The sequence below is a fragment of the Chrysemys picta genome, chromosome 20 (genome assembly GCF_011386835.1).
Source record: "Chrysemys picta bellii isolate R12L10 chromosome 20, ASM1138683v2, whole genome shotgun sequence".
Taxonomy (NCBI): Eukaryota; Metazoa; Chordata; order Testudines; family Emydidae; genus Chrysemys; species Chrysemys picta.
In genome coordinates, this window is record NC_088810.1 from 23,947,423 (window position 1) to 23,968,353 (window position 20,931).

Below are 20,931 nucleotides of genomic sequence, written 5' to 3' on the forward strand. Positions count from 1 at the left end.
AGGGGGTCACTGCAGAGCCCGGGGGGGGATGTTGGTGCAGAGCCCTGTATGAATGGGGGGGTCAGTGCAGAGACCAGGAGGGGCCAGGCAGAGTCCAAGGGGGGCGGTGTCGGTGCAGAGCCCGGGGGCGGGGAGGGTAAGCGTAGGGTGACCAGACAGCAAGTATGAAAAATCGGGGCAGGGGTGGGGGGTAATAGGCGCCTATATCAGACAAAGCCCCAAATCTCGGGACACCTGGTCACCGGTGCAGAGCGCTGCAGGGTGGACAGGGCTGCGGGAGCCAGGCGTGCTGACCATGGAGCAGGGAGACAGGGGCGTAAATCATACAGCGCCGTGCACGCGGCGAGGGGGGGAGGTAAATCGTACAGCGCCGTGCACGCGGTGGGGGGGCGGTAAATCGTATAGCGCCGTGCACGCGGCGGGGGGGGAAGGTAAATCATACAGCGCCGTGCACTCGGCGGGGGGGGGAGGTAAATCGTACAGCGTCGTGCACGCGGCGGGGGGGGGGGCGGTAAATCGTACAGCGCCGTGCACGCGGTGGCGGGGGGGGGGCGATAAATCGTACAGCGCCCTGCACTCGGCGGGGGGGGGGCGGTAAATCGTACAGCGGCGGGGGGGGGCGCGCGCTGCGCGGGGAGGGTGGGGGAGGGGCGCTCAGACTCCCGGCCTCGCGCTTCTCCCGGCCCCAGCCTAGTAGGGCGAGACGCTCCAGCCCTACAGAAACCCCGCCCCCTCCCTCCCTATTGGCCAGCCAGCTGTGACGGGCCGTTGGGGCGGAGCCACCTTCCTCGCCTGTCGCTCGGGGGCCTCTCCCCGCTGCCATTGGCCGGCGAGGGGCGGAGGGGGCGGGTCCTTCCGGCGCGTGAGCCGCTTCCTCCTCCGCCCCCCCTCCTGTCGCTCCCAGTGACTTCCGGTCTGTGCTGCTGGGTGGGGGGTGTGGAGGCGCCTGCTCCCCCCTCCCCCCGGGTACAGAGCCCCCCCCTTGGTCCCCTCAGAGGAGACAGCCCCCCCCTCTCGGGGAGAGAGAGCCCCCCCCACACCGACCCCGCCCCCCCCAGCAGGAGCTGAGCCCCCCCCGGAGAGAGAGCGGGGACCCGCCCCCCCCGCCCACCAGCCCCCCCCCCCCGCAGCCCTCCCTGCAGGTGCCAGGCAGGTGCTGGGAGGAGTCTCGGGGGGGAGAGAGGAGCCCCCCCCATCCCATCCCCCTGGGGGGGAGACGGGGCAGCCCCCGTGGAGGCCTCGCCCCCCTTGGGGAAGAGCTGTGTGGCCCCGGGGTGTGAGTGACAGGGGGGAGCCCCTGCCCCGCCATGGAGAAGGGGAAGGGGGGAGCAGCAGCAGCAGCAGGAGGAGGAGGAGGAGGAGGAGGGAAGTTGCTGCTCTCCACCATCCTGGATGCCAAGGATGAGTTAGAGGAGGTAGGTGCACGTGGGGGGGGGGGCTGTAAGGGGTGGGACTGAGGCTGGGGGCAAGGAACTGGCCAGGGGGTGTGCTGGAGAGGGGGCTGTAAGGGGTGGGAAGGAGGCTGGGGGCAAGGAGCTGGCCAGGGGGGATGCTGGAGGGGGGGCTGTAAGGGGTGGGAAGGAGGCTGGGGCAAGGACCTGGCCAGGGGGCATGCTGCATGGGGGGCTGTAAGGGGTGGGACTGAGGCTGGGGGCAAGGAGCTGGCCAGGGGGGATGCTGGAGGGGGGGCTGTAAGGGGTGGGAAGGAGGCTGGGGCAAGGACCTGGCCAGGGGGCATGCTGCATGGGGGGCTGTGAGGGGTGGGATGGAGGCTGGGGCAAGGACCTGGCCAGGGGGCATGCTGCATGGGGGGCTGTGAGGGGTGGGACGGAGGCTGGGGCAAGAAGCTGACATGGGGACACACTGCGCTAGGACAGGGTGGTTCTCACTCCCCAATGTACTTCCACCTGCCTCAGCTTTTCCTTGAAGAGAGAGGCAGCTCATAGTAAGGTGCAATCGGAAGCCAGTGTGTATTTTCGTAAAGCTCCCTTGATTTTGTTTCCATTACACTGGAGGGCAAGCGGCAGCATGTTGGCCTGCTAATGTTCCCAATGGGCAAGTGGTTCTTCGCTTCGTCTTCGGTTTCTCCACCTTCATTGGCGGCAGGCCCTGCTGCTTCATGGGCATTTTGGAGGTGCAAGTGTGGAACAGGATCACAAAGTTTGCTTCGGATTTCAGCATTGATAGGATTCCTCATCTTTTCTTTCTGATAACAGGAAAACGGTGTCATTCTGGAACGCATTTCTACTGACTGCCAAAGCATTTTGGAGCCCTGGCAGGACCCAGAATATGAGACCTTGAAATCATGTCATTCTGCTTATTGTCTTGCTTTTTTCTCCACTATGGATAGGTAGTTAGAGAAGGATTGGGAGTCAAGTCTTTTGGGATCTGTTCCTGGTGCTGAGGCATTGGAGTATAGAGGTTAGAACAGCTGAACAGGTTCTGGGTTTTATTCCTGGCTCTTCTTTCAGACTTTCTGCCTGACCTTGGGCAAGTAATCTCCTGTACCTCAGTTTACTCATCGGTAATGTAGATAACTATTATTGTACCTGTCTCACATGGGTGTTAACGTTCATAAAGCATTTTGAGATCCTCTGAAAGAAGCTATTGTAGGGTGAAGTACTATCACTTTAGTTGTGACTTGATTTGAGCGGCTAATGTCTCATGAACTACTGGACTTGCAGAGCCAGCTTTTATTTACCATGAGCCAGAAGCAAATGTATTCGGGACTGTTGAAACAGTGCCCGCTAAAATCCTATTGGAAATTAAGTAGAAAAGAAAGACCCAAAGGTATTTGGAATTACTTGGTCTCAAGGTCTGATATATATCAACTTGCTGGGCCTGGAAACTCCCATACCATTGGAAAAACTCTCAATTGTCCCTGTGTATTTTTGGTACTAGTCCAGGTCTGAATAAAACATCCCAGTCCTCAGAGAAATGCCACTTTGTGTGCCTGTCAGAGCTGAAAACTCAAATTCTCCTTGAAACCTCGCCAAGTACTCTCTCCGGGGCTTGTCTGGAATCCGTGTAGCACTATTATTTAGTGTTCTGTAGTGCCTCTTCTCCGTGGATCTCAGGGCAGTACAACTCTCAAACCTTGCCTATCCAGTGAGGTAGGTATTGCTCTTTTACAGCTGGGGAAATTGAGACACGGACAGATGAAGTGACTTGTTCAAGGTCATAAAGTTGGGTAAGGACCAGAACTAGGAAGAGAATCCAGAAGTCCTGACAAATGGTCCCCTGCTTTCACTGTTAGGAATCTCTCCTTTGTGCATGTACTTTAAATCACTAAAGCAGTTAAAGGGTCACCAACCTGAAATCTAGTCAGTTTGTAAGAAATGAGTTAAAAATAATGTCAGCTATTACACCTGCTCCTGAGTCCCCCAGCCAGTTTTAGTGGTTTTACTGTCACATTTGCATGTTTTAAAAAAATCCTCTTCCATGCAGAGGCGTGCAAGACTCCCACAAATGGGGAAACTGACTATAGGGGGGGAACTGTCAAATGCCCCAAGTGAACATAGTGGCAAACTCAAGAGAAGTGTCTTTTCTAATCTTCTCCTTATAACAATGTGAGATGCGGATTATGACAGCAATAGGTTAAGCCGAGGATTGGTGTTTAAAGTGACAATGTTCCTCCAAAACATATTACATATGGTATCGTCAACTAAAACTCAGAGAGAGAGCTGACCTCTTGCCAGCCTGCGGTGAGTTCTGATAAAGGAAACCGAGCTCATCGCTGGGCTGCATGCTTGTAAAGTTGCTTTAAGGTCGGGGTAACATCTTTCGTTTAGACTAACCATTTAGCCACTCTTCAAGTTTGTGTGTCTCCTATTTATTGTGACAGGTGGTTGCACTCTCTGTCTTAACTCTCTTCTAACACGTGGTCTAGGGAGGTATCTGCAAAACGGCAGCTCCTGCTGCGAGAGAAATACCCAGACCCTTTCTCTGCTATGGAGATACTGAAACTGGGTGTGTGTGGTGGGGGAGGGGTGCGTATATACGCGCACGCACACTTGTGTATGTGCATTTTTTTTCTATAGCTAAAGAAATTACTGTTCTAATACTGATTTCGCAGTTCCTCCAATGTGTATAGTCACGTCCCCGGTGACCCAGCAGGGTAGAGAATAACTATGTGAGGATTAGAGGGGTAGCCGGGTTAGTCTGGATCTGTAAAAAGCGACAGGGAGTCCTGTGGCACCTTATAGACTAACAGACGCATTGAAGCATAAGGATGTGTCTGCCGAAGTGGGCATTCACCCACGAAAGCTTATGCTCCAATGCGTCTGTTAGTCTATAAGGTGCCACAGGACCCTCTGTCGCTTTTTATGTGCGGATTGATCCCTAAGGTGTAACCATATCTGTTGCCATTTTCTTTAAGATTGATCCTTTAGAATTAGCTGCTATATGTATTTGTTGTTTTAGTGTCTGGACAGCAGTGCTAGTCCTCAAAAATATTCATGGATTTTAAAGCCAGAAGGGTCCACTGTGTTCATATGGCCTGATCTCTTGCGTAGCAGAGACCACGGAATTTCAGTCGGTGAATCCTGCACTGGAGGGAATTATTCTTCCTACTGTATAAGTGACATTGTCAAGCCCAGTGACTTTGGGTTGAACTGGAGCGTACCGTTAGAAAGTCAGTCAGTCTCCATTTAAAGACTGAGTGATGATGAGCTTACACGCTCCTTTGGGAACCTGCACTGTTAACATTGTCCTACTTGCAGTGTGAATTTTTCTGACTTCAGTTTGTGCTCACTGGATCTTGTTCTGCCTTTGCAAATAATGGAAATGAGTCTACTTGAGATCTGGGCTTTCAAATTCTTTTGGTCCTCTCTGATAGTTCTGTAGATCAGCCCTGAAAAAAGCCTTACTGAAAAGCAGGTTACCCTTCTGCACTTGTTGATCCATGCGTGTTCATTTGCATCACCCTAGAAGGCAGACTGTGAAATGGAGATGTTCCCCTTTGCCAATCGCTTCCTCCTCATTCATGTTAGCGGGCGGGGGGGCCGGGGGGGGCTGTCACTAGCTAGTGCCATAGTCAGCCTGGCAGATTTGTATTTTAAAGTGGTGCTAATCCAGAAGTGATTGTGTAGAAATAACCCCTTCAGATCCTGCATATCAGCTCCTGGAGTCGCATCTGCCAGCTTTCCCTGGCACAAACAAGTCATTACCCCGTCCGCTCTGCGGGAGAGTGAGACCGGGTCCTTTTGTCTCACTTCTCACAGGTGGAGTAGGTGGCTGTGTTCCAGTTGCAGGTCTCTTGTCAGTGGTGCTGGCAGAGCCAGAAACATTCCAGCTGGGGCTTCAGATCCTGCCTTGAGTTTGTGGCACTGGTAGTTTGAATGATTGGGACAAGGGGCACATCTCCCCTGGAAGGCAATGCACCTGTTTATGCCAGGGCTTAATCTACAGCTTACACAGCAAAACGCTGGGCTGGAGAGACAAGAACCTTAACTGCAGTGAAGCCGCCTCTCCACTACAGGCTAGGGGGGACCCTGCAGGGTCATTTTTATATTCGGGCTGTAGCTACACTGGCAACAGTGGGAACCTGGTTTGCCCCCCCTGCGCCATAGCAGCGGCAGAAGCTGTAGCATATACAGTCCTCAGGTGGGCTTAAGGTTTTTAGTCACAATGTCACACAACCCTGCTTGGAGCGGATTTAGGTGATGGGGGGGGGGGTGCTGGTGGTAATGTCTGAGCGTTGTCTGCTACAGCTTTTCCCGTTGTCTGTGGAGCTGCCCTGCTGGGGCCATTGGAGACCTGTCTCCTTCTCTAACTCCACAGTTCCACTGCTCAGACTCTTCCTAATTCTCAGTCACCGACCCGCTAATCAGGCCCGACCTGCACTACAAAAATAGCCATGTTGTGAACATGGTTGTAGCTAAAACGTGGCTGCTCCTTTTCTGTGTGAACAGGAAAGAAACGCATTAACCGTATCCTAGCGTAGGTAGGACATGGTTTCCGAAGGGTGGTCATAACGTGTGTGGTTCTGTGTACGTAGGCAAGAATAAAGGATGGTTGACCATGGTGGTTCTTGTAGTGTGGATGGGGCATAACCCAGCACCAGCTCTTCCCCTCTAATGTCTGCCTGGTTACTGCAGACGTGCGCTCGGAAGGGTCTGTTGTCCTCGTGGCACATGCCTGGAGCCCCTCAGGTGAAGTCCGTGAGAGGCCCTGCACGTGCACTGGGAGGTGAGGCACCACCTACAGTTCTTACCCAGTGCTAGCTGGAAACGCTGGCTTGAAATGACAGCACGCCGGCCTCCGGACGTTCACGGCCAACCCACCCAGAGACGTCAGTCGGTTGGTGCTATGGGAGGGTTAACTTGCAAAAATCCAATTAAAATAACCCCTGTGGATTTCTCGAGGTCGAGTGAAAGCTCTTGCCGCTCATGCCTAGACTTCTCCCTCTTGCACTGTTATAACTTAGCAACGGCAAGTAGGTCTTATTAGGCCATTCCAGTGCAGTGCCTTGTTCGGGAGGGAAGGGAATCGGGTTTGGTTCTGATCGGTGGCAGCTGTCTGGGGTGCTGCAGAGCCAGCGTGCTCTCTCCTTCCCTCATCCCCCCTCCAGCCCAGTGCACGTAGTGATTCTGTGGGTGTGTCTACACTACACGCTAGGCCTGGGGCTGTGACCCAGGCTTGTGGACTTGGTGTTTCCAAGCCCCTGCTTGAGTTTCCGCACTGCATTATGAATTTGGGTTTACAGGGCTGGAGCCATGTGTCACAGCTGTGCTAACACATCCATACTGCACTAAGCAGCTCTTCTGACTCAGCTTGGGGCGTGGCCTGCATCCACACTGCAAAATGACAGGGCTTGGACCTGAGTCACAACAGGACTCAGGTCCAAGGAGGAGGGAGAGAACTTGTTCACCTTAGCCTCTAAGGATAGAACCAGAAACAATGGGCTTAAACTGCAGCAAGGGAGGTCTAGGTTGGACATTAGGAAAAAGTTCCTAACTGTCAGGGTGGTTAAACACTGGAACAAATTGCCTAGGGAGGTTGTGGAATCTCCGTCTCTGGAGATATTTAAGAGTAGGTTAGATAAATGTCTATCAGGGATGGTCTAGACAGTATTTGGTCCTGCCATGCGGGCAGGGGACTGGACTCGATGACCTCTCGAGGTCCCTTCCAGTCCTATAATCTATGAATCTATGAATCTAAGGACTCGGGTTCTGACCCACCCCCTGGCAGGTCCTGAGTGCTTTCGGGTGAGTAGCCAGAAGGGGGGCTTGGGCTCAGTGGGCAGTGTAGGTACACCCTGAGTGGCTCCAGAATGGGACCCATCTGTCCCCTCAGTCAGAGTGATGGTCCACTGACAAACATCCTCCCCCTCAGACCCCTGCTCTGGGGCCTTGTGCGACAATTGGGAGCGCTTAGCCTGGCTTTGTGCAGAATGAATCCTGCACCTCCCATGGACAAGCCCCCGTAGAAAGCCTCCACTTGAGAACACCCCCAATGTCCTCAGGACAATCTCGTCATCTCTCTAAAGAGCTACCCCCAGAAGAAACAGGCCTCTCTGTTGCCAAGGCAGGGTTCATTGGCTCTGCTTAGGTGCCATTTACCAGACTTACTGAGCCTTGTTCACCCCAAAGTCTCTGCTTTTCCGATGTTCCTAGCACCTTGCTGGCTGTCCTGTTCCTTTCCCATGGCAGAGTCTTGCACACGGCTTGAGAAACTGAAGGCACTTACAAGCCAGTGTTCTGAGTTCACTAGATGCTGCCTTGGTCAGATGTTTGTCCCTTTCCCCAGTGCTGGCTCCGTTCTGTTGTTAAGCATTATTTGAGCACTAGGAAAATAGTTTCATGTACTATCCTGCTCCCACTTCCCTGGCTAGTTCGTGCAGTTTTACAGTCACATTTTGCTCTATTTTAAAATGCTTTCCTCTCCCGTGTTGCTGTATACAAGACCCACAGCAGCAAAGGAACTGGCTGACTGACTGGCTGACTACAGAGGAAAAGTGAAGTGGCTGTGCACCCAACGCTGTCGAATGCACAAAGTGAAGTGAAATCACTTGTCGTGATTTTCAGCAAGTCACAGAAGTTCCAGCGGAATCATCATACTTTAAGTTGATGTTCTCCCTTGAGCCACAGTAGATCTGTAAGGCCTTTTCACATCGCCTCTCACTCCAATACCAGCGTGAGTGCCATCCAAGAGCCTGTCTTGGTGATTAGCCAGAGCTTCTGCACCAGACGTGCAGAAACTGTCATGACGCACGTACCAGCCAAGTGCCAAATGTTCCTGCCCTCTGTTTACCATGGAACAAACAAATGTTTTACTTGCTCACCCCAAGCAGTCTGCTCCTTTTCATGGGTAGGCAGGTGAGTGGGGCTTGGCAGGCTGGGGACGGCTTCAGAGAAGGATGGTGCTGTGGGTGTGAGGCACTGGCATTGGGCTCGGAAGAGCCAAATTCCATTCCTGTCTTTGCCACAAACTCCCAAGGTGACCTTGGGCAAATCACTTAACATCTCCGTTCCCCAACTTCAAAATGGTGACAGTGGTGCTCTCTTCTGTGCCCTGTGCCCCCTCCCCCTGTCTTGTCTATTGAGAGTGTAAACACTTCTCCTGAGGGACTGTCTCTGATTGTCTTCACTGGGCCCAGCGCGGGGCCCCCCTGCTCTTGGCTGAGGCTCGTGCTGCTGTAACACAAAGAAGAGACGTAACCGCAGTGCTTGGAGCAGCGTACGGCCCACTGGAACAAAAGTCCTGAGTGTCATTCAGTGTTGTGAGCCGTTGGCAGTGGTGGTGCGTATGTATTTATTTGTATTTCAGTCATGTCTACAGGCCCCAATCCAGGGACAGGGCCCCGTTGTAGTAGCTGATGCACCACCCGTGAGAAGCCAGTCCTCGGCTGTTGTCGTAGAAGACAGCTGTGCCGCTAGCAGAGCTTGTTGTGCATGGAGAGGACATGAGCAGCTGACAGCACCCTGGGAGTGCGCGCGTCTGCTATGCTGTCGTAGTCAGACTCTGCTCCAAAGTTCCCATCAGGGTGTTGCAGTGGCAAATGAGCAGTTTTGCCATGTGCTGTGCATTCTGCCTTTGTGTCCTTCTCGCTGTCATTGCATTAGCTGGGACATCCGCATGAAAACATCTGCTCCTGCGGTTTCTTCGCACCTGAAGCTACTTACGAAGCTAGTAATTAAAACGGAAGGCCTTGGCCTCCAGCACCTGGCCCGAGCGCTAAAGTCACATAAAATGAAAGCGTCTTGTATGTCTGCAGTGGGTCTTCAAGGGAACTCCACTTGCTGTTCAGTAAGGGGCACAGCCCTACAGTACGTGCCCAGAATAGTCTCTGCCACTGTCCGTGAATTGTAGCTTCAGAGAGAATTGAACCTGTGAAACTAGAGCTCTGCTCTCAGAACGGGGGCTGACGTCCCTGTCACCTTGGCCCATGCGTTGTGTTTGGCCCCAAATCCACAGGATGCCAGTATTCGCACTAGCTGGCTCTGGAATGGCAGTGGAGTATTTCCAACACAGACTAGGAATATACGCGCAGCTATGAGGCAGTAGCTTCTCCAGTCAGCCGCTGGTTCTGGGGCCCTGGCGCAGGGGAAGAATGATTATCATGCTGGTTTTACGCTGCGGCTTTGCGTGGCCCCCATCACTGGTGTATATGTGGTGTCATGAGCATGGATGGCAATAGTCTCCCATCGCCTCTCTCATCACCCTTTCCATGGCAGCAGGAAGTGGGAGGACCCAGGTTTTCAAAGCGGACTAATGATTTTGGTGCCCAACTTGAGATACGTCCGAGTGGCCTTGTTTTCAGAGGCAGGAAACCAGTGTGTTTGGAAAGTTGGGCCCCTTAAAGGCGTCTCAGATTAGGCTCCCAAAATCACTCCTGGGACTCTTGGCCCCTGTGTTTTGTTACTTGCACTAGGCACCACGAGTGGCCAAGGAAGCCGGGGCTCTGGGATACCTGTTCCTGCTAGCTGGTGTATTGATTTGTTTTGTCTATTTCAGAGACTAGAGAGGTGCATGGGCATTGTGACGTCGCTGACCAATGGGGTGTCGGAGAGGGAAGCTAACGATGCCCTAAATGCTCACGTAAGTGCCGGACATGGTTTTCCATTATCTGTTCTGGGGTAAGCCAGGGGTAGGCGAGGGCTTGTGCGCTGACCAGCGAGGGGTGGCTACTCCTCCCAGTTTGGTGATAACCCATTCATGCAGCATAACCCCTCGTAACTAAGTTTTACTCCAAGTCCATAAAGCAGACTTTCAGTATAAATACATGATTCCTTAAATCTTATCCACACATACATCTCGCAGTGATTCTGTCTTGGCAAGGTACAAGCTTTCTGTAGATACCTTACGTGTTACTCTTTACGGATGAGGATTCTGCAAGACGTGTTTGGTGTAGGGAGTTTGTCAGGTCTGAGGTGAGAGTTGTTTGCAAAGAACCGGGGACCCTTTGCCAAAGGGTTTCTGGGTCCCAGAAGTTAATCCTGACAAGAAGAAATAATTCACCCAGAGGCACCTCCACGAGACAGCAACCATGGGGGCTGTCAGCAAGCCAATCTGTAACCCTGCTAGGAGCAGTGGCACGGACGCTGTGCCATCTTCACCAATCTGAACACCGACCAGAAGTTTTCCAGAGTTGTTTTTTTTTTTTTTAAAGAAAGACGCTTACTCCATGTCTAGTAAAATCCTCTGGCAGCAGTGCTACGCTGGGTTTCCTTGCTGAAACCTGGCTGGCTTTTTCCTCCCCCATCATAACCCACCCTGCCCGATTGCTCACGAGTGCTGGACTGTTGGTACTGATCTGCCACGAGAGGGGGGCGTGTGCATGTTTGTGAATACACACGTGCTCGTGGTGGTGGTGACATGCCTGGGATTGCAGTTATCATGCACTTCTTTGTACGCTCCCTCTGCATACACAGTTTGTCTCTGCTTGAGCTCCTTGGAATCCCCATTCCCAGTGGTACAATCTTCCCACTGCACTTGCTTCTAGTCCTGAAAAGTCCCCAAATCCTCGCCTGCTCCCCGATGATGTTACTGTGTAGAGAAAGCCCAAGTAATTTGTAGAGGTTCTAAAATGTATTGGCTGCAGTTTTCTCCTCCCTTGTATCTTTGGCTAGCTGGAGTCATGGCGCTAGGGGAGCCTGGCTTAGCAGGAGGAGGGATGCAAACATGGGGCCTGCCAAAGCCCACTGGTCTAGTGGGAGCCTTTCCCGTATGGCTGAATGGCCAGTGAAGTGTGTCTCTCACAACCCTGTGAAGCCCCAGGTGTGGGAGGGTGCCTCACGGCACAGGGTGCCCTGGAGGCCTTCAGGGTGATCCTGTGGGGTAACCTGCATCACTCAGGTGTGGCCTCGCTGCTTGTGAGTAATGTGGGCGTCCAGAAGTCCTGCCAGTAAAACCTTCAGACCACTCCCACCGCCATGGGGTCTCTCACTTAGGAAGAGCATTGAAGCATTGCTTAGACTACATATTTTAACCACAAAATGTGTGTGCGTGCACAGGTGGGTGGGTGTGTAGGAGGCACAGGACTCGGAGGACTTTGCAGATATGAACGATGGGGAAGCTCTGTAACTTCCTGCTGCTGAATTCGCTGGGGGCTGGACTGGAGCGTCCCTGTCCTAGAACTGAGAAGAGCCTCTCGCGTCGTCAACACCCCACCTGAGCGAGGCCTCGTGTTGCTCACCCGTGTTGCTTCCCCTTTCCTCTCGCAGGTGTGCAAAGGAGCCCCTCAGCATGAGGAGATCTGTCTTGGCCTCTTCACCCTGGTCCTCACAGAGCCGGCTCAGGCACAGAAGGTAAGGCATGGCATGCCCAGCTCCTGCCTTGGGATGGCTTGTTTCACTGGGCTCTCTGCTTGCCAGACAAGGCTTTCCAGAGGCGCCTGCAGGCACTGAGGGCTCCCTGGGCTGGAGTCCTCAGCTGATCGTATGGAGGAGATGACTCAGCTCCCGCTGTTCTACTTTCAGTGTGTTCACACGGCACAAACGTTGGCCTTTGTATTGCAGCAGCAGCGAATGCTGTCGTACCAAGGAACGGCGTCTTGGTGGCAGTATCTTTGGCAGATCTTGGGTTAATTGTTTTTGGTGGAGGGGTGTGTGGGGGTCCTAAATAACCGATGGAACTGGGGAAGGCCCCTTAGCTCCTGTCCCTGCGGTTGCAGAATGGAAATGTTTGCTGGCTGGCCAGATGTATTTGCATACAAAAGTAATTATCTAAAATCTAGATAATAAACAAACTCATTTCATAAGCAAAACTGTGTGAGAGCAGCCCAGCTCTAATAAGTTGGCAAGCTGGATTTTATTTTTAAATATCTTTTGGAATGAACCTGTTAACGGCTATTTAATTTCCTGGATGCAGGTTAGACAATGTTGCTGCAAACCAATGAAGCGTTTTGGGAATGAAACCGAGCATGATTCTGTAGAAACTGACTGCGTAGTAGGTAGAAGGATTTAGAAAAGGGATTTGCCCTGCTTTGCAAATGCAATGAAATGCCATCCAAATACTTTCAGATGCAGATTGCGAACGGCTTCTCAGCAGGAGTAGCTAAGGCCCAAGATGGCCAAGCGACACTGCCAGAAACCCCGGGTCGTGTGGTAGTGTTTGAAACTCCCATCCTGGGCTTCTCTACACGCAGCCCTTTGCACTAGCCGCTGACTGACACTGACTTTCTGCTGGAACCTGCCTGCCAGGTCATCTTAAGCTGGGAACGGGAGGTCACTGAAAACAAGAGTAGAGCGTTTTGCTGTATTATTCATGTTGCAAACACACAGTAAGAGACAGTCCCTTGTTCTGAAGAGCCCCAGTCTAAGTGAAGATGAAAGGCAACAAGTGTGTATAAGAGACTGAGAGAAGAGTGCTGGGGAGGTGTGATTAGCGAGACTAGCTGAAATCTGTTAGCTGTGTTAATGAAATGGGTTTGCTGTCTAATCATTTGATTGGCAGGGAAAGCAGCTCTTTGTTGAACCCACTCAATCATTTCCCCCTTTTCTCCTGTCACTTCTTTGGAAGCCTTGGCTGCCATATAGAAATGAAGAACGTGAGTCAACAGTGTGCGTTTTGTTTAAACATGGCACTCTTGTTTGTGGCTTGTACAGCCTGAAAATGGGTTTGAAACTGGTTTAAAATTAGTGTACATCTGAAATTGCTGGTGGCGTTGGTTGCTTTGGGAGGGAGGTTTCGGATGCAGCCCCTTGGAGATTGTGATCTGTTCTTCTGCACTGGAAAATATTCCAGAGCCTCATGATTCTCCACAAAGTGAGGTGGCCGGTGGATGCCGTGTCAGTGAGCGGGGAGGCTCCTCTCTAAGGTACCTGAGGTACCTGGACTGACAAGAGCTGGGGGAGCACAGAGGCCCTGAGCCGTTGAGAAACAGGAGCAGCGGAGCATGTGCATGTTCAAGGGAGGGGGGGGGTTGTCTCTCCAGCTCGGAAAGGTCATTGTTGCTGCTAGGGTGTGGCTGGATCAGCAGGTGTCCCAGGCCTTGCCCGGAGGTCCTGGAACGCTGGCACTGTTCCTGACGGCTGCACGTTCGGAAATGGGTCATGGGCAGCGTTCTGTTGTGGAGTGAGTGACCTGCCCATTCTCTCAGTACCATGACACACACCTGTGGCTTTCACTTGCCGCATTGGCCCGGCTGCGAGTTCGGTGATGCTGAGGGGTGTTTGGTTCGAATGCCGTTCAGTGGCTCGGCAACGTGCCGAATGTAAAGGGATCGAAGTAAACGCTCGAGGGGAGGGCTCTCCGTGGTCTGGTGCAAGCAGGGCTGAGTGGCCAAGCCTGAGGGAGGCACTGATGGACTAAGAGTTCTCTCTTCATTGAGCCAGTGCTTTAAGGCTCGGGCTCTCGAAACCAGGGCCACAGGTCCCCATTCACCCCCGAGCCGGGATTGCTAAGCGGGGCGGTGTCTCTTTCAGTGGAGTTGTAGCTATGACTCTTCTTAAAAAACCAAACCACTCCCCTCCCTGATCACTAGACCCCCCCACACACCCTTTTCTGATGCCAGCAGGCTTCCCCTCCTCTGAGCTGGGCTCCGTTCCGCCTCTCCCATCGGTCACCAGAGCTGCTTCCACGTCCTGACTCCGGAGCTGCTGGTGCAGCCAGGACGCAAACGGATTCTTCCCCTCGGTGCCGCACCTGTGGTGCCAGGGCTCGGAAAAATCTCTCCCAGGCTGGTTCTGAACTAGGCCCCAGACAGGGACCAATATCACGTAACTGGTTCCTGCCTCCCACAACTTCGTCCCCCGCTCCAGCTCCGTGGCTCACCCCAGTCCGCAGGCTCTGGTATGGAGACAGCGTAGTCTCTTAAAGGGTTAAACTCTTCCAATTGGAGTGAAACCCCCTTCTGGTGAGTTGTGATAAACAATACCTCCGGCAGGGCAAGGGGGGGCCTGTACCCAGTCGAAGGCTCTCCAGTCACTCTTCCTTGTGTTTGCAGCCCCAGCGTCCTCCTTCCCTTTCAGCTGTGCTGTGCCCATGGCTGCCCCACTGAGCCAGCGAAGTTCCCGCCTGCTCTGTTCCTGTGTGGGAAGGGCAGTGAGGGGCAGAGCCTGCGTCCGTGACAGGCAGTGAATCTCTCTGCCTCCAAGGTGGCAGTGGAGGGCACAGCTGCGGCTCAGGGCCCTCTCATTAGCCACCTGGCTGGCTCTGCTGCTGTGATCGAGTTTGCTCTCACAAGCGCATCCGTGTTCTTAGGGGGTAATTGGCTCAGGCAGCGGGATGGGGACGGGGTTCTGCTGTGGTCGGTCATTGCCTCCTTCCTTTCCCCCACCTAGTCCCCACGGGTTATGCCGCCAGCAGGCGACTGGAGCCAGGACTGCAGAGTTTGACTTCTGGTTCTGCCACTGACTCATTGCATGACCTTGGCAAGACCCCGCATCCCTCTGTGATTCCTGTCTCTGTCTGTAAAGGGGGGACATGGCTTGCCCAGCTGAGAAGGGGGCTGTGTGGCTCGCTGCTGGGGCGAGCTTTGAGATCCTTGCATGAGGGGCAAAGCTCCCTTCCCCCAAATCTGACAGGTTCAGGAATCCCTTCCCTCATCACGGACGCAGTCAGCTGTGGGGGGCCTATGACAGCCGTTCACCAGAGCCCTGCAGTGCTCCGGAAGGGAAGGAGGGAGAGCGGGGCTCGGGGCCCCCTGGGTGAATTGGTTGGTAGCAGGTAACTCCTGGCCTGGAACTTGGCCAGGTTGCCGGGGTCAGCGCCCACAGAAAGGGGGTGGGCTCGGTAATCATCACAAGAGCCAGGGCCACGGCATTGAGTCTCCTGTGAAAACGGGGATGTGCTGCCTGAGGATTTCTGGGTGCTAAAGCCGAGGGGCTGGGATACTTTATTAGTGTCTCCTGCTCTTTATCTGCGGTTTGACCTTTTGACCCCCCCCAAGACTCCACCCCCCCCCCACCCCAAATCTATCATCTTCCTTTCCTTGCTCCCGGATCTCCTTGGGATCCATTGATATCTGCGTAACTCCCATGCTCCAATGGGGACTGGCTGGGCGCACGGACTCTGGCCGTTTGGTGGGGGGAGTTCGGACACCAGTGGGGCCGATCTGCAAGTCGCACCGATGTAATGTGTGTTGGCTGGAAAGTGGCTGACTTGGTACTTGCCATTCATTGCCACTGCCTGAATTGAAAATCCTGCGTGCTGGGGCCTTTCGCTAGCAAAGGGCTGGCTGATGCCGCCGGTTACACGGGCACCGCCTGGAGTCCCTTGTACCGATTGCTCCCAAAGTTGACAACAGGTGTATGTTGCGTCTGCAGCAAGAGGCTTCGGGGTTGTGCTGCTTTCTGCCCCTCCCCAGAGCCACAGACTCACCGTGGGCTACTCGGGCAGTCTGCCTCTGGATGCAGTTTCACTTGCGCTGCTGCAACAAATAAACATCCCTCCCTACACACGCGGCCTCCCCGTATCCCCCCTCCCCCCCGCGAAGAACAGAGCGCTGTGCGGCCGGAAGAGGCACCTCAAATCCCTCCACTTGTGTCTTGCTCCCCATTCCTCCCGGCGTCCCATCTGTCTTGTTCTCCGATGACGGTGCTTCCTTGGGGCGGCTCCTTTGGTCGTCCCTTCCTGCGTCCCAGTTCCACGCATTGGCGTCCCTTTCTCTCCTGGGGGGGAGCCCAGCGCCAAAAGCGGGTTGGACCTACAACTTCCCCTGCTTTTTGTGGACAGCTTGTTAAAAGGCAGCCCTCTGCCTCCCACTGCTGGCGTGGGAGGGGAGTCGAGTGGCTACCACACCTTGCTGGCTGATGAAGAAGAAATGGGATCACAGCCGCCCCCTTCCCAGCCTGTTGAGGATCAGCTGAGGGCTGCAATCTCCCTCCCCCAGGCTGGCAGAGATTAGCTGTGGTAAACTTGGCCAGCTGTGAGCCAGGACACTCGGCCCTTCAAATATCCAAGTGACAGTGGATGATGTGCAAGAAGCTGCCTCCTCCGCCCTGTGCCCTTTTGCTTTAATTAACTTCTGCTTTTGGCCCGGAGAGCAAACAGAGCCTCTCCCCTCAGTTCAAAGTGCCCGTTTTCCCTGGGGTCTGCATCACGCTCCCCCGCCTCCTGCTGCATGGCCTGATTTATCTATTTAAACTGCACATCCATCAGGCTGTTCCCTTCCTATTAATTAAATGGCCTGTCTGAGGGGTGGCTCTGACCCGCCGAGAGCAGGGACGAGATGATGGAGCACTTGCATCCTTGAAACTAATCTGGCGATTCAGGTTCCCCTCCCTCCCCCTCGCCATCCGAGCAGGGTAGCTGCTTCTCCTCGCGCCGCCCACCCTTTGCTCCCCGTCCCATGGTCCAGCGGGATTAACAAGGAGTCCCATCTCATCTGCTTGGGTCTCTGTGGGTGCTGTGTGGAACTCCAGGGGCTGAGTGACCGTCCCAGTTCCAGACCTGCTCTTAAACATTTCCCCAACCCTTTGGGACCCATGTGGGGTGAGAAGCTGAAATACAGCAGGACCTGTTGGGTGAACCGGCTGCATCCTTCCGCATGGTACCAAAATACCCAGCTCTCAGGCAGCACCTCGGAGTCCCTGTTCTGGCTGCTTCCCCCTCCTCTGGGGCCTTTTAGAAACAGGCACCCGTCACACGGTGTGTCCTCCTCCAAGCTTGGGCCTCCCGTTTTCCGAGAGTCAGGAACCGGTCGGGGCTCTTGGGTTGGGCTCCGTGGGTGTCGCGTCACAGTCCGAGCGAAGGCTCCCGCTGGGCTTGCACTGCGCAGCTTCAGGTGTGTTACCCCCATGGAGCATGGCCACAAGGTAGCTGTCACAGGGAGCCGTAGCTATTTGAAGCCAGCAGGTTCGAGTCCTGGAACCTCAGCAAGTTTCTCTTTCAGAGCAGTTCTTTGAACTCCACTGTCCTGGGGTATCATGGTAGGGGTTGGCTTGACCATGCAGCTTCCTTGGGTCACTAAGTCAGCGTGCCCGGGGTTAACTGCAGACAGGCCTCACCTCTGGGTGCAGGGAGGGGAAGCTCACAGCAGCAGGAGGATATCGGCACAGGAGAGGAGGCTGAGAAAAGCAGTAGACGTTACTGACTGAGAAGGAAAGATACTAGAGAGACAAGGCGGGTGGGGTGATATCCTGAGACCCACGTGGCTGCAACAATGCTGCGTTCAGGGAAAGATACTGAAGGCCAGACATGGATCTCGCGAGCACTAGTGAGGACACGGGGACATAATTGGCTGCAAGGGGAAATGCTGGGGGTCCCTGAAGGCCTTCAGGGGACTAGTAGCAGAGTGTCATGGGCTGTAATTAAGGACAGGAAGAGGCAAGATCTGCTGTCCTGTGGGAAGAGGTAGCAGACTGGACAGAGCAGTAGGGAGCTTAGCACGTGGTGTAGTCCTGGACCAGCGGATCCCATCAGCCCCTTCCAGCTCTGCGACTTGCAGGAGTGGCAGTGGTGTGTGTTACATTGAGGCTGGCCAGGCAGCTGCCTGAGGTTGGCGTTAAAGGCCAGCGTTCCCTGGGGAGGCAGCAGGCGGCTCGGCGGGCTGGGCCCTGGCTCCCGTTTGCGGAAGCTCCTTTAGCATCTCAGATTGATAAAAAGCCACACGAAACCGCCGCCTGTTGCGTGAGTGTTTTATCCCTTCAGGTGCTGCCTGAGCGTGGGGAGTCTAATCAAAGAGCGCTTTCCAGGCCTCATTAACTCTCCAGAGCAGAATGCTGAACCCACGGCCCTGCTCTCCGCAATAGCATGACATTTAACAGCACAAATTAACATTCATGTGGAATGACTTAGCAAATTGCTTCCTAATCATCCCCATCCCCCACCACGCCGACCCAGGGAGAGGGGGCAAGAGGAAGCCGGGCAGAGCCATCAGCCCTGCTCTCTGGTTACACCTTGGCCGCTTGCTGTGGAGAAGGTCCTTCCTTTGCTGAGAATGTGAGGCCTAGAGTTGGCTGTCTCCAGGGTCTGCCCTGGGTGAGGAGGGGGTCTGGATTTCAGTGGTACTGGTGGTCTGTGAACTGAAGTTGGGCTAATGCTTGATGAGTGGGAAGCCATCCCTGGCTAGCAGAGCTGTGGGAAGGAGAAGGTGGCATGGGAGTAGCCGGTTTTGCTGCTGCATCTCCAGGCACCACTGGTTAGCCAGAGCCCCGTTGTGCTTTAATTTAGTTACCCTGACTGATGTGGGTCTTTTTGGTGCGGCATCAGCTGTGGCTGGTGTCTGAGACCCAGGAGTGGGGTGTGTGTGTGTGGCCTTTGGAGATCGGGATGTGTGCTGTTTTTTTTTAACAAGGCCAGACCTTCACACGCGCTGCCCTCTGCCCCACAAACGGAGAGGCTGAGGACTGAACTCCTGTTTCACTTCTGCCCTGCCCTGCCCTGCCCTGCAGAGACCAATGCTGGAACGTGGGGGACAAGAAGCGTGGGTGGGGGATGCTTTGGGCCCCAGCTCCGTCCATCCAGCAACTTTCAGCACCGTTTCGAACCAGCCTTGCCTTGCGGGGGAGTTCTGAGTGCAGGAGAACTGGGCTAGCCCATGAACCAGGGATTAAAGGCGTGAGCACGGAGGCTGAGAGGGGACTCAGGTGGAATTTACTCTAGCTTGGTGTGACAGTGGCTAGGCCAAGTCTGAGAGGAAGAGAGCTTGGCTCTCCTGCGGAACCTGGGCTATTCCCTCTGCCTGGATCCCCGGGGATGCTCCTGCTTTACGTGCCGATTCGAGTGCTAGTTTATTTAGTGTCCCAAACCCTCAGGCAGGCTTAGGGGCTTTATAAATCAATGATGCTGTACCTGTACCCATCTCTGCTGCAGTGTTACCGGGACCTGGCGTTGGTGAGCCGAGATGGCATGAACATTGTTCTAAACAAGATCAACCAGATTCTCATGGAAAAGTACTTGAAGCTGCAGGATGCCTGTCGGACTCAGGTGAGAGGGGAACCCGATATCGGCCCTGATGAGAGCGGAAAGGGGACTGCAGGCCCTGAGGGGACTCAGCATCTTGGGGTTTGGTGATGGGATTGGAAGCATAAGCAGAAAGGGATGTGGAGGAGAGAGCAATGTTGGATGGGTGTTCTCCCCCCCCCCCCACCCCGATGGCTGCTAGCACCCTCTGAGATGTGACCTTAGGGCTGTGGGTGTCTGTCTTGTGCTGCGGAGGTGTAGTCGTGGCTCCGTGGCCAAGGCTGTGCTGAAATACGCGCTTGAAGCAGCACCAAATTCCCCGTCTCATGCTGGCTCTGCTCGTCTCTGTCTCTAGCTGGTGTGGCTGCTGCGGGAGCTGGTGAAGAGCGGGGTGCTCGGGGCAGATGGCGTCTGCATGACCTTCATGAAGCAGATTGCAGGTGAGTACTGCCTTGGGCAGCAGCAGGGACTGGCCCCTGTCGCGTGGCGCTGCACTGCCCCAGGGCCCTGCCCAGCAATGGCTGCAGCAGCAGGAGGCCCAGCCCAGGGCAGCTGGAACACCGTGCGCGGCCTGGCTTGGGGTCCAGGTCTGAATCTGGCGTGACACCTTGCCCGAGCTGGGCTGGGTCTGGGCTTGCAATGGAAGCAGCTCACGCCCACCTCTCAGAGCCTCGCTTTGCAGCAGTGGTGCATTTCCAAGAGCCGGCTAAACCTGCCTGTCAGGGACTGGCTCGAGCATGGAGGGGCTAGTGGGGCTGCTGCCGAGGCCTGGGAATCTGCGATAGCCCCAGCGTCCTCCCTGTGAGGGGTTAATCCCGGGCTGGGCCGGCGAGAAGCAGGGTGAGGTTAGGCAGCTAGTTCCAATAAAGTCTCGGGAACAGCCAGCGGGCGTGTGGATTTCTCAGCTTGTCAGCAGCTCAGTCCCTGTGGCCCAGCCCAGTAGAACCACTGAGCCCAGCCCTGCCCCATCTCTGACATCCGGGCAGCCAAGGGAGACGCTCGCGTCCTGTGAGCCAGGACTCTCCCATGCAGGGCCTGTAATGCCCTCCAGATGGGCAGGGCCAGGGCCTGGCCACGTGGCCCCCTCTGTGCCATTCCAGGTCCACAGAGCCATCTCTCTGCATGTCAGTGCTAGGCACCTACGTCCAGGGAGGAGGAATTTGCGTCGCATAATAAAACTTGACATTTCGTTTTTATTGGTTACATCTGTGACGTGGGCTGGCCCAGTTGGAAATGGAAACCATCCCCTCGGCTGCAGGGACAGGGTGGGCAAGGCTGGGTTCAGAGGGCCAAGTGCTGAGAACGAACCAGCCTCCCTGGTCTTGCCCCCTCCCCCGATGTGCACGATGTGATAAACATGGAATAGCTTAAAAAACCATTGGTGGTGATGTCCCTGTTTCCCTGTGCGGGGCCCAATTCTACTCTAATGACGCTGCTGTCCTGCATTTTGCTATTTTTATGATGCCTTAATTGTTATGATCATATTGCAATTGCTTGCAATGTGCCTCATATGCGTGTCTGTATTTCCAAACGTCTGAGTACAGCTCTGAGCTTCTAGCACCGTTAGCAAAGTGCTCCAGCTTCATGTTGGTGACCTCGTTTAGAGGGGAAGTAAAGGCAGCTGTAAGAAATGGGAAGTTG

General features: G+C 54.5%; 1 protein-coding gene across 2 annotated transcripts in view; it reads left to right on the plus strand.

The window, feature by feature from the left end:
* Positions 1-891: 891 nt before the first annotated feature.
* INTS3 (integrator complex subunit 3) overlaps positions 892-20,931 on the plus strand; it is a 66,241-nt gene continuing 46,201 nt past the window's right edge. Inside the window, exons 1-5 of one of the 2 annotated variants that reach the window (XM_065574134.1) lie at positions 892-1,415; positions 9,958-10,041; positions 11,667-11,750; positions 19,201-19,314; positions 19,646-19,730. In XM_065574134.1, the coding sequence (XP_065430206.1) occupies positions 1,308-1,415; positions 9,958-10,041; positions 11,667-11,750; positions 19,201-19,314; positions 19,646-19,730 (475 nt within the window). In that variant the 5' untranslated portion in view covers positions 892-1,307. The remainder of the gene's footprint in view (positions 1,416-9,957; positions 10,042-11,666; positions 11,751-19,200; positions 19,315-19,645; positions 19,731-20,931) is intronic. The other variant, XM_065574133.1, reaches the window with a different exon arrangement.